This window comes from Aythya marila (assembly GCF_965140915.1).
Source record: "Aythya marila genome assembly, chromosome: 8".
Lineage (NCBI taxonomy): Eukaryota > Metazoa > Chordata > Aves > Anseriformes > Anatidae > Aythya > Aythya marila.
This window is the reverse complement of record NC_139049.1, coordinates 11,738,641-11,751,081: the sequence shown is the minus strand read 5'-3', so window position 1 is coordinate 11,751,081 and position 12,441 is coordinate 11,738,641. Positions and strand designations below refer to the sequence as shown.

The following is a 12,441-nucleotide window of genomic DNA, read 5'->3' as shown; positions in this document are numbered from 1 at the left end:
CAGCAAGGCCCAGAAACCAAACCACCTGACGCCCTGTGTTGTTTTTTTTTTTTAATGATGGTTTTTTAACAGCTCGTAGAAGAGATCTCCTGTTGCTTTGCCAGGCTTCACTTCCTCCTTACCTTTAGTGCTGTAAACGGAGTCGCTTTCAAAACAGAGAGCATCCCGAGGCCAGCCCCATTCCCTTCCACCCCTCATGGGCTGCTCTGGGGCTCCTCTCCTCCTTTGTAGGGTCGGTCAGCACTGAACCCCATGGGACCCTCTGTGGGGCCGGCACCTCGCCCGGGATGGTGCCACAAACAGGTGGCATCGGCCGTGGGTTTGGCACGGGGCTGCCGAGCTGGTGGGAGCTTGCCGGAGCGGAGCAGGCAGCGTGTGGGGAGCCGAGAGGCACTCGCAACGCTGGCTGTTTGTGTCGAGGCCCTGGGCCCCCAAGGGACCCATTTTCACATAATCTATAATTATCTCTTCGCTTTAATCGCCTCGTCACTTCTGAGGCTCTCCTGGGCACAGGAAGAGGAAAAGCTCATTAACTGAACCTTTTCTCCTCTCTCCAGCCACCCATAGCTTTTAATTGCTTGGTGTTGTTATTATCTATCAGTGCAACTGGGATCATTTTCATAAGAAAGGGTGGTGGGAGGGGGGGAGGCAGGAGCGGGTCCCTGAGGTATGCACCGCAGACAAACCTTTGCTTTCTCAATTATTTATGCCAGCTGAGGTTTTACAAACTGAATAAATCCATAACTCAAGTTTATTTTGAGCCGGCGGGCTGTCCCCGGGGAAGCGTTGCCCACTTGCCTGCACACTTGTGCGCCGTCCCCCGAGGGGGGCCGGGACACACAAGACGTGTGCCATCCCACTCCCCAGCCCTCACGGGAGGCCGAGCAGCGTCACCAGTGGTGGGGAGGCCACAAAAAGCCCCCACGGGAGCTGTCAAGGAAGGATGAAGCCTCCCAACGGGAGCGAGGCCTGAACGAGGCCGCCCCGCTGCCTGACAAAGTGAAGCGCCCAAGGGTGACTGCTCAGGGGATGCCCTAAACTCTGGGCCAGCTTGGCAGGCGTCTTGGAGGGTCCATTTCTAAATAATGCCAACCTCAGAGCACCGGCATGCCTTCTGGCTGCATCTGCAGGTGTTTTATTCCTGACAAACGCCTCTCCATTGCGATGATGGGTTGCTCAGGCAGGGCTCTTCCGCAGGGATTTCGTGGACCGGCATCAGTGCGAGGCATGGTGCCGACCCTCTTTTTTTCCCCACCAGCCAGCGATGCCAGCCCCGTCCCGACACAAACGCTGCCATCGTGTTCTCGTTCCCAATGCCAGCGTTCCCGGAGGAAAGGAACAAAACCCCCCGACCGTGCTCCGGGCTCTTCCCAAAAGCCGTCACGCCGCGGCGAAGCAGCATCTTTACAAACGGATGCTGGAAGCGGCTCTTTAAAATTCAGCAGCCTTTGTGCCTGACCACACGCAGCGACCTCTGGTATTTTCTGCCAAAACAGTTCATTTGTCTCGCAGAACAACTAATCAATTCCAGAGCCCATCAATCACGGGGGGGCTCGCGCGAGCCTGCCGGCAGCGGGGCCAGATGGCGGCTGCGTTAGCGGGATTAATACAATTCTGATAGATTACACGGCATCAGCCGGGCTTCCAGACCCAGGGGGACGGGCGAGCCCTGGGATGGGGAGGACAGAGGGGTGCTCGCCACCCAGTTGCCAAAACGCAAGCACTCACTCACCTGCGGCTCCTAAACGTGCCTCCTGGCCGACACGGGGTGCTCTTTGCTCCCGAGCACTGCAGGAAAGCGTTCAGGTTTTTTAATTTTTAGTAGCAAAAGTGCTTCCTTCATCCCTGGGGATGGTAAAAGTGTGAAACTCAGCTCAGCTCGGCCTCGGTGCTTCCATGCTGGGGTGCTGGGGCTGAGTGCTGGAGGGCTCCCACATGGAGCCGTTTGGCAGCAGGGTTTTGTGTTCGCACCTTGCCAAGTGAATGCTTTCGGGTGCTGGAAACATTTGTAAACTGCCTTTTTTTTTTTGGTCTTTAAAAAAAAATATTTAAAAATAACTTTAAAGTTGAATTTCCAATTCTGCGGTATTTCTGGCATCTCGCTCAGCTCCTGTCTCAGATTTACAGCGGTGACACGCCAGTCAGCCTCACCTCACTGTTTATTTCCCAGGTTTGTGAAACGCTAATTACAGTTATTTGATCACCGAAGAGCTCAACTACTGCTGCTTTTGTTCTGGTGTTACAAGCAGACATAAAGCTGGATGCAACAGCAAAAACCAAACCAACCCTCACCGTCCCCAGCCCCGCTGGGCTGAGCGGTCTGCAGTCCCTGATAATTTCGCAGTCCTTCCTTTCAGGGATCCTCCACGTTCCCCCACCAGCACGCTTTGTTTTTCTGGAATGCCCAAAGCCAGATAAGTGATTTACAGAGGAACACAAAGGCAGAGCACTATGCTAATACGCTGTGCAACTGCTCCCCATTAGTCACTGGGGGTACTTCAGCTCTTTATTGCCAGGGTTTATTAATGACTCCTAATTGATGACCAGTGCCCAGCACCCCAAAGTAAATAACTGCTACGCCTCATTAGCTCAAGAGACCTTCTCCTGATTTGAGGATTGATCTATGAACACACAAATTGCACCGATTTAACTGAATCTCTGTCTGAATTGATTTAATTAGATCGGTATAACCTGTTTCTACGGATGCTCCTGAATTTATTTGGAACCTTCGCAGTGTAGTTACATGAGCCAGGCTGACCATTTTGCTGTCCTGTTCTCAGAGTAGTAATATTTGAGATAATTAGTGATTCGGCAAAATTAGCACTTGTACCACCCCGGTTCCTCCAATTTCTGATCCACCTGACTTTATGGCAGGGTACGGCAGCTCCACCTTGTCCAGCATTTACAGATTCGCACCCTAAAAGCCAAGCACTTCATCCCACAAAATAAATGCGAGCATTATTTAATTTCAGACACTCAGTTTAAAAGCAGCAGCATTGCTGCTTTGTTTGGTAAATGACTGCTGACAGTAAATTCGTGGTTTACACTACATTTAAAACAAGATCTCTCATCTCCCTATTAACCTACTCCGAGCTGCTGCTATGTAATCATTTGTTAAACTGTTCAAAAGCTTCTGGTAAGAATAAATTACGTGGATCTGCTTAGGTGAACCTTTAAAACTCTGCACTTGCATTCTTATTCTTGTCTATCTGCTGGTGCACGGCGAGGTGGTGAAGATGCTGGGCTCCAGATGAATTAGACAGCCTTTCTCTGCCTTTGCATCAGCTGAATCCTAAAGGGCACACGGCAGGCTGTACTTGGCTCGGTGCTGCCTGCTAAGAGATTCATTGCTTTCAGCAGTCTGTCAGAACCCAAGGCTGGTGAGGACTCGAGTTTTAGTTTTTAATACACAAAATAAGATTTTCCCTCGTTCTGGGCTTTCTTAAAGTGACCCCGTAACTGGGAAATATTTATCCCATCAACAGCTCAGGGAAACAGAGACTAAAGTGGATTGATTTATATTCCAATTTTTGCAGGCTTGTTGTAAAGGCTCGGTAAGGCTCACCATTGACAACTGAGTCCACAAACAGGTTTCTTTTCTCAGATCTTAGGCTATGAACTACCACCTACTTACTGCTAATTACCAACACGCAGATTTTTGCTGGCTCAGGGCATTAAGTTTTCTTTCTCCTTCTGCTTCCCCCACCCCCGAGGTGGTATTAACAAACCAAATCACTTCTATGCTCTAAATACATTCGGATACAAAATCAAATGTCCAAAGCCATCCTTCTTAGCTTCATTTGCTTTCAGATTTTGTACCAGTGTAATTCTGTGGGTGAGACTCACTCCCCATCTTATAGGTGAGGATGCTGATGCGTACTAGCCAAGCACTGCTAATGGACCACCCGAGTTTCTGTTCTGCAAGCAGCGTGAAGAGACTTCTTGTAACTCCCTTTTGGCAGAATCTCACTCTACCAGCTGTGTCAGTGGATACATCCATCCACAGCTGAAGTTTGTGAGGATTACAGCTATGCTGTACGAGACCACAGCTATCAGGGCACTGATACCCACACAGTGCACTGCTTTCCATGTGGCATGTTTGAAAAAAAGTATTTGGAGCTGCGGTCACCTTCAAGTCCTTCATGAGCCATGTTCTCATAGGAATGAAAACAAAAATACAAAGAGAAGATTGAGACCAATTAAGCTAACCAGGACAAAACCTGGTTTCCTGTATATTGGGCTGTATTTCGTGATCAAGAAGGGCCACAGGCAATACCTGGGATAGCCACAACTCTGAAAGAACTGTAGGAATAAACATTTCGTTTCATTTCAACACTGTGCAGCACTGATATGTTCAACTCCTGAAGGAACAGCTCAGACAGAATCCAAACTACAAGGTCAAACTATGCCATCAAGGACGTGAGCCGAGACCCCTACTGACAGAGCAGGGAAGAAAAAGGAGCTTGTGGCTAGCAGAAGTGCTATTCCTCAAGCAGTTTGTTAAACCAACGTCATACTTGCCCAGCTCTGTTCAAGGTCCAGGGACAAGTTAAGGACGTGTTGGCTCCCCGAGCCAGGTTGGAAAGGCTGCTCCTGGCCAACTGTTCCCTCTTGCCGTGCAGCACACTGCAATGCCCACTGCTGCCGCCGTGTTTGCTTACTCAGGACATCTACCCGAGCTCCTTGCAAAAGGTTTGAAGCCACCAGCTCAAGATTTATTTTTTATGAGTTTGCGACAAGTCAAAGAAATGCTGCGTTAGAGTTTTAACACTTTGGGAAAATTCCCAGCCAGCCTGGGAGGGGGTGTGTAGAGAAAACAGTGTTTATCTTCTAATTTCCTGGGACTGAAATGATGCAAGGCATACAATAAAACAAATGGGATCACAAACACATAAATGGGTAACTGCAACGTGACAGCAAACACTGCTCAAACATTTAGTCTTCTCTGACTGTTCATTTTAACTAAAAATGTTGCCACATTCTCAAAGATTCTCCAGGCAATCATTTATGTATTGGAGTTAATATTACTCCCGTGATTAGAAGTTTAGTAGTTTGAAACAGGAAAAAAACCACCAACAGCTGTCCTTATTCAGTAGCTAATGTCACTTACTACTTGCACCTTGATAGTTTTTAAATAGCAGCCATTCTACTTCAGTGAATGCATTTCTGCTACGCTAGCTGCAGAAGCTGGAAAAAAATTAATTTGATATAGGGTGCAAACTCTCCCCGAAGGCAAACACTGTCCAATATTAAAACCTGCACTGAACAATCCTTAATGAATATATTGGTAAAGAAATAAATATTTGAGAAAGGTGGTGTCTGAATAGCTTTCTATTAAAAAAGCCAATATTAGGCTTTTTCAGCCATATAACTGAAAAATGGGAAGCCTTGCCCTTCCCCCACATCTCGCACTAGGGAAAGGTTAGTACCTGGCAATGATACAGAGAGTTATTGATTTAAATGATTATGGACCTGAAAAGTTCTTTCCTGTCATTTATTATCCTGTTGTAGTTGCCACCACACTTGTGTGATATTAAAAAAAAAAAAAAGCTGTACAAGACGACATCAGAAAACACTGTTTTTAACTCAAGTGCGGCAGAGATAATCACCTGATTGTTTCTTCTTGATACAACGAGCTGACAACTGGGCCTCCAAATGCAGTTTTGCTTTCTTTTCCCCTCTTCTCTGTTGTCTGAAAGAAAAAGAAAGATTGGTCCAGCATCTACCTGCCATCCCTCCATCTCCCACCCCCTGGATGCCTCATCTGCATGGCAGACCGCATCCCGTGACCCCATGCCGTCCAGAAAAGCTGGATGCATCTCTGGGCAAACTGGGATTGATGTTTCCCCGAGTGTGGCCAGCTTGGTCACCCAGAGGTGTGCGTGGTGGCCTCGCCGCCCCGCTGTTGTTGCCTCCACACCGCAGCGTTTTCAGCCGCGGCCCCCAAGGACCCGAAAGCCGAGGCTCTGTGCGGCGGCATAATGTTACGTTACCAGACTGCAAAGCTTGCCTTTGTAAATCTATTTAATATAGATTTAAAATTAAATTTCTATAATGGGCAGCATTTCCAAATGATTGACTCCCAGGAACTCTAGGATTCTGAATGATCCCCACCGTAATAGAAGCGAACAATTAGAGCTGATTGATCGATGCGCAGCCTCAGGCCTCCCTCTGCAAAAACCTCCCGCAGTCTGGGCTCTCCGGCTGCCTGCCTCTAACCTGATGCCAGATTTTCAGCAGGGCTGTCTGAGAGCCCAGCCCTCTCAGCAGGACACCAGAAGCCCTGATTTTTTTCCAGGGAGTCCAGTATCTCAGTCCTTAGGTGAGCGGGCGAAACTGGTTTGCAATTCACAGCAGTAATTCCTTACAAGAGCAGCCCATTAAGTGCAAGATGCTGCTGGCAGAGGACAGCTCCCTTGCCTTCCGTGACAAGGGATTATCATACCCAAGCTGAATAAAAGCAGAGAAGCGAAGGAAAGCTGGCCCAACCTCGAGCCCTCTCTTGGTAGACACAATACATTGCTGACTACACCAAAAATGTTGCTGCCTCATCATAAATCTACCCAGAAAGATGTTGATTTTTTAAAGTAAAACATGCTTAAATTTGCCTTGCTTCCTGCTCCCTAAGTTGCTTTAGTTTTAAACAATTTTGCTTTTTCCCCATAATAAATTTCCCCTCTGCCTGGCTCGAACCCACCAACTCCACCTTTCAGCTCTCCCGTGCTAGCCCAAAGCCATAATATTTGGGTTCGCAGATATCTCAGACAAGCTTTTCTAAAAGAAAAAACAGAAGGGAAATTGGCTTTGAAGGCTCATCCATGGCAAGTTGGCTTTCTCTAATTTAGAGTAAAAGGTGACACGAAGTTCCTCCTTCCTGAAGCGAAAGGGCTTTGGAGTCTCCACAGTGCAGTGCCCCTCTTAAAAAATTATTCAGCAGAGAACCTTCCTGTCCACCAATTATTTCCACACCACTTATAAAGAAAATTAATTTCAGATCATCTGCTATTGCACGGGAGAGCTATTTCTATAAAATGAAGCTACGTTCACAACCAGCCGATCTCCTTGGATGCTGGGGACACCAGTTCCAGAAGCTACAGGAAAATTTTTAATCTATATTCTTCCCTTTCTTCCCACTACCACTTCTCGGTGGTTGCTTTTTTCAAAGTCAGAGGCAACACTCGAGCGAATACATTTCATCCTTCTCGAGGCACAAATCGTAAGAAAAGGTTTCTTGGATTAAGTTCCCCCTCTTTGCGCAACCAATGCATTTCCACCAAAGATTAATCTTCTTGATCGAGTACACCTAAGGTCAGCGGGAAACTCAGCGATAAAGGCTTTCCCAAAAACGCTCACACAAAAACTTCCCTAGCTCTCAATCCGTGCACAGGTTGCTTTGTCCAAGTCGCTTTTATCTCCTCTCTTTCAGCCAGGAGCAGGGAACTCAATATCCCATTTGTGAATGCTGAACCCAGTTTCTTCCATCACGGCCCTCGATATGGAGAACAAGTTTATGAAAAATGCCCAGCAAACGTCTCGGCTCGCCTCTCAGGATTCAGCACGTGCCTCCCCTCTGCAAAGCCATTAAAAACAGCCCCGTGGTCCAACATCCATCATCGCCCTGGACTTCCCCAGGGGAATTTGGCCAGGCCAGGAGCCACAATTCTTCCCCGGAGCGCCGGTAAGGCAGCCTCGATGCAGATAGGAACTGGGTGCCTTCCAGCCACCCTTGACGCCTTGCCTATGCCGTGAGCTCAGCCAGTACCTGTGCCACGGCATCCAAACGCGACGTGGCAAGCCAGGCTGGTAATATAAGAGGTGGGGCAGGAGCAGCTGCTCGCTCCGAGCCACCCCGGTGGTGTTATTTGTTGCTCCTACCGGCCGAAGTGTCCCTGTTGCAGATCCCTTTCTTAATCTCCTGGCATTTCTATGCTGAACGAGGGCTCTTCGGGCTGGAAAGATAAAGCAGACGTCACACGCAGACGGATGGCAGGCAGTGAGTTACCGTGCGAGCCACAATGAAATTAAAAACTGACGCTGCAAATTCCCTCTCCTCCGTTAAAAAAGGCCCCAATAATTAACTATGTAGCTCTCAATTAAGCCAGCTCCATTTCTTTCACCGCTGGCAGCGCAGGCCGAAGCACTGCAGCTACACGTGTAACTAATGAGAGCTAAGAAATAACACGATCCCAGGCTCCCAGAATTTGCAATCCGAATCCGAGACAGATGCCAGCTGTATTATCTGCAGTCAGGACCACGTAGGAGATGCTGGAGAAAAGGCAAAATTACAACGTGCCCCATGGGCGTGAACGAACTGCTCTCAAGGTGCTGGTAAAGGAACTGGGGATATAGGGGAACTTGAAGCAGCACGGCAAGAAGTCCTGGAGGATTGCACTCAGATGCTGAAGAACAAGTAGTGTCACAGAAGAGATCCAGGAAGAGGCGGTAAAGGGGTGAGGAAATGCCTTAAGAGGCACTGGAATTTCCCACGTTTTCCCCTAATTATTGCTGATTGATTCTCTGCTGCTTGCGTACCCTTACGGCTGACAGCGAAGTCACTTTTACTCTTGACAGTTAACTTCAGCAGGTGGATCTGGTTGACCGAAGCCAGCATAAATCATGGGCAAACGTGTGCTTCTGCATGCAGCAAACGCACTCATGAGAGGCATTTTCAAGCCCCCTGACTGGCAATGCCTTCGCGGGGCAGCACGGGGAGCTCTGCTGCAGGAGAAAAGCCACACTTGTGCTGAAAGGGGCAGCAGAGCATCCTCATCCCTGCCTCCAGGCACTGTGTTTGTCAATAAAAGACCGGCTCGATTCAAGCTCCGCTCGCCTCCTGACTGCCTGTCACGGACAATGCTGCTCCAGGCAGCCTCAAAGCCTGACAACCACTTTCAGAACAAAATGGAAATACGGGGACTAATATTTGCTAACATCATTAATTCATTTTTTGCCCCACTCCCCCTTCTTCCTTTATCCACGATGTCAAGATGTATACCTTTAAATTGTTGTCAGCCATAAACCAGACATCGTGTCCCAGTTCAGAGGTTAACATATAATGACAGACACATTAAAAAACCCTGTCCAATGTCTCACTGACAATTTCAGCTCCATCTTTTCTTCAGGAAGACAGTAGCTCAAACTCACTTATAAGCTTTAACAACATTAAAGTCTAATTGTGATTGAAAAAGAAAGGAGAAAGAAGATAGTTTTATCCTACTAAGCATTATGGAAACGAAAAGCAATTACAGAGGCAAACATTTTCTTTGCAGGGGTTTTGTGTTCACCTTCGGTTTTGGTCTTAAAAGTCTCCCGTGATTACAGCATGATCCATTTTTCCTCCTGCCTTTTTGGGCAGCAGGAGGAAAAGCATAAGAGAGAGGTAATTTCCTGTCAAGTGGGTGGTTTGGCAGGTTAACCTCTCGCTGGATCCCTGAAGGTAGGGCAGGGATTTATTGCTTCTTGTCTCAGAGCCCAGGATTTGTTTGGATGTACACAAAGCAGGCTGCCACAGATCTCACAACGTGCCACTTCCAAGGGCCCTTCTGGTGACTCACTGCCCTCCTGTGCCAGCACTCGCTGCAGGGATGCGAGGGAGCTTACTGGGGGATTACTGGGGCTGCACTGGGCCCCGTCCCACACAGCTGTTTTATGGGTGACTGAAGAAAAGGTACACAAGTCCTACAAAGACACAGCAGAGCAGCAAGAAGAGCACAAGGTTTTTTTTGTTTGTTTGTTAAGCTGTAATATAACAGAAAAGCTAGATCGTAGGCAAGAGTTAAATACAGGACATCCTAACTTTATTCAGAATAAAATTAGACCTCTGACAAGTTTTGTGCAGAGGAGCAGCACTACCTGGCACATGGGAAGGAGACAAGAAACACCCCCAGTAAAGTCATTACAGTAAAAACTTTCCTGAAGTGTTCCTGCAGTGGTGAATACACAGCCCAGAGGCTTCCATCGACGCTTGCTCTGCACCAATCTTCCTATGTCCCTTCCTACGTGCAGCTAAGGGTCCTGAGCCTGGAGGAGCTGTGAGCTCTGGGCGTCCATGGAGGTTTGCTTGGTGGCAGCAAGAGAAAACTCATCCTGAGTCCAACCTGCCCCGAGTACACCCAGGAGATGATCAGTTGTTCCAGTCTCAGCTGCCACAACGGGACAGGCATCGTCCTCTAACCCCTTCAGGCTCGCACGAAGTCAGCAGCAAACCCTTGAAGCGTGCTGATTGAATTGTAATTAAGCTGGCATTGTCTCGGGCGACAAATTTGACAGAAGACGCCTCAGAGCTAACCCAGGGGTAGGCCTCAAGGAGTGCTGTGCTGGTTACCACGTCCCCTAAATGCACCGGATTAACATTTCTGCACACCATTTGAGGGGCGAGGATTATTAGGGAGGCAACAAGAAAATGTAAACTCTCCTAAAGTTTCAGCCACCCCCTCCTCCTCCTCTCCCCGTGTCATGGCCCGGCTGTCCCCCTGGGAAGGGAACTTGGGCAGACACTAATTGTATTTGACAGCAGCAATTACACGCAAGGCTGGAGATTAGAAGCTCGTTAATTGTGTGTGCCATAATTGCTGCCGTCTTTCCCTTTACTAGCCGAGGCCAGTGCCAGGAGAGCGATGAGGAGGAGGCTGAGCTGCACCCCAAACGCAGGTGGTCCGGGGATGGGAGGAGATGTCCCCTCTCCCCCAAGCGTGTGGCAGCTCCTGACCCCGTAACAATGCGGGACGGGGCAGCTAATGAGGCATGAAATGAGGACAAGCGATGTGCTCCTCCGAAGGTATTTTCCACCTGTATCTTCTCGGCCTGGCTGAACTTCACACTACGCGGTAAATATTAACCCTTCAGGGGCGACGCTGCCAAAGGAAAACGAAAATGACTGTCTGCAAGATTAGGCACTAAATTAAATGCTTCAGTAGCATTCATAAAAATCCTCCCTTCCCTGCTAAAAAGTATGAGCTCAGCATTCCTCACCACTCTACGGAGCGGTGGCGGCCAGCTAGATGCAAACAAGATAAAAATACACTGCTAGGCTCTTCTGTAAAGCTGCCTCTCGTGAACCAGCCCTACTAATGCCCGTCAGAAACTGCGGGTTTTCATATTCCTCTCCCAACAACCCTCCTTGGCTCCGAGCGGCAGCTCGGCCGGCGAATGCACATGACTCAGCTCCTGGAGCATCTTCAAGAGACCACTGAGGAGCTGCACAATTTGGGCACGCTGTCCTAGGAAAAAAAAAAAACAGCAGTACGTTCCCTGGGATAATGGGTTTTGGTTGTTTTTTGTTTTTTAAATATTGCAGGGACAGTTTAGTTAAGATTCCATTAATGGCTACATTTAAAAAAAAAATAAAGTTTTCTGGTTCTTTTAAATCCCATCGCGGAATTTCCTCCTATAAACACAATCCAAGACAGAGGAAATATTTTCCTGATTATATTCGGAAGATAAAAACAAACACACTATAATTAATGTCGTTGTGTTGCATAGTTTAACAGACCCGCAATCTTAGGCAAAGCCTCGAAGATTACTCATTTAATGAGTTAATTAAAAACTGTACCATCAACACAGTTGGAAATTAGTAGTATAGTAAAGACAGTCAGGGGAGGGGAAATAAACGTAAAATGCTTAGCATTAACTCTGAGCAAGTTTTACTGTTGCTAGCAGCTCTGATTTCATGACTCACTGTATGCATTTTAACATTTGCATGACATGAAATAATATGCTCAGCCAAGAAACCTCATGCAGCGGTTCACAACATTTTTTTGGTGTGTGGAGCTTTTTTTTTTAATGGAAAAGGAGGTCCACAGGTGAGAACAGCAGGAGTGATGGCAGACTTGCCTTTCCTCAGCTCCTTTTTGTGGCTGCTGCAGTCTCCTGCGGACTCCCCAGGTCCACAGCCCAGCGGGTGAAGCACGGGGCCAGCCTGCAACCCGCCAACGGGAGGCAGAAACCAGGAGCACAGCACCCTGCATCCTCAGCCCTGGAAGCAATCGATCACTTCTGTCATGCTGACCATATAAAAAAATAATCCCCAAGTGCCCGGGCACGGCAGCCCAAGGCATACAGACAAACAGCCTTTACTGTAATTGCCGTTTCTCTGGTCAATTTAATCCAAGGCATTCATCTGTACAGATTAACAGAGACGTTTGTTTGGGCAAGAAGTATATCCCGAGCCAAACTGGAAAGGCTGAAAGGCTGCGTGGGATGCAGCTCGTGCTCCGAAGCCACCCTAAATTTGAGCAACACAGCAGTGCCAGGACATCTGCCCCCGTACCCAGCCTGCCTGTTGTGGGATTCATCCCCTGCTTGCCGGGGACTGCAGCCCCAGGACCACCCGACCACCGCCACGGAAATCTTTCCTCCAACAGATCCGGGTTGTAAAGGCAGAGGCTGGATTTACGAGCTCTGCAGACAAAGAAGTGACAGAACGGAGAGATATTCGGCAGT

General features: G+C 48.2%; 1 protein-coding gene across 2 annotated transcripts in view; it reads right to left on the bottom strand.

Annotated features, from left to right (window-relative positions):
• Positions 1–12,441, bottom strand: part of ACBD6 (acyl-CoA binding domain containing 6) — a gene marked incomplete at its 5' end in the record, with an annotated part of 73,864 nt that overhangs the window by 44,840 nt on the left and 16,583 nt on the right. For both annotated transcript variants that reach the window (XM_082766447.1, XM_082766446.1), the window contains one exon: positions 5,610–5,692. In XM_082766447.1, coding sequence (XP_082622573.1) covers positions 5,610–5,692 — 83 coding nt within the window. The remainder of the gene's footprint in view (positions 1–5,609; positions 5,693–12,441) is intronic.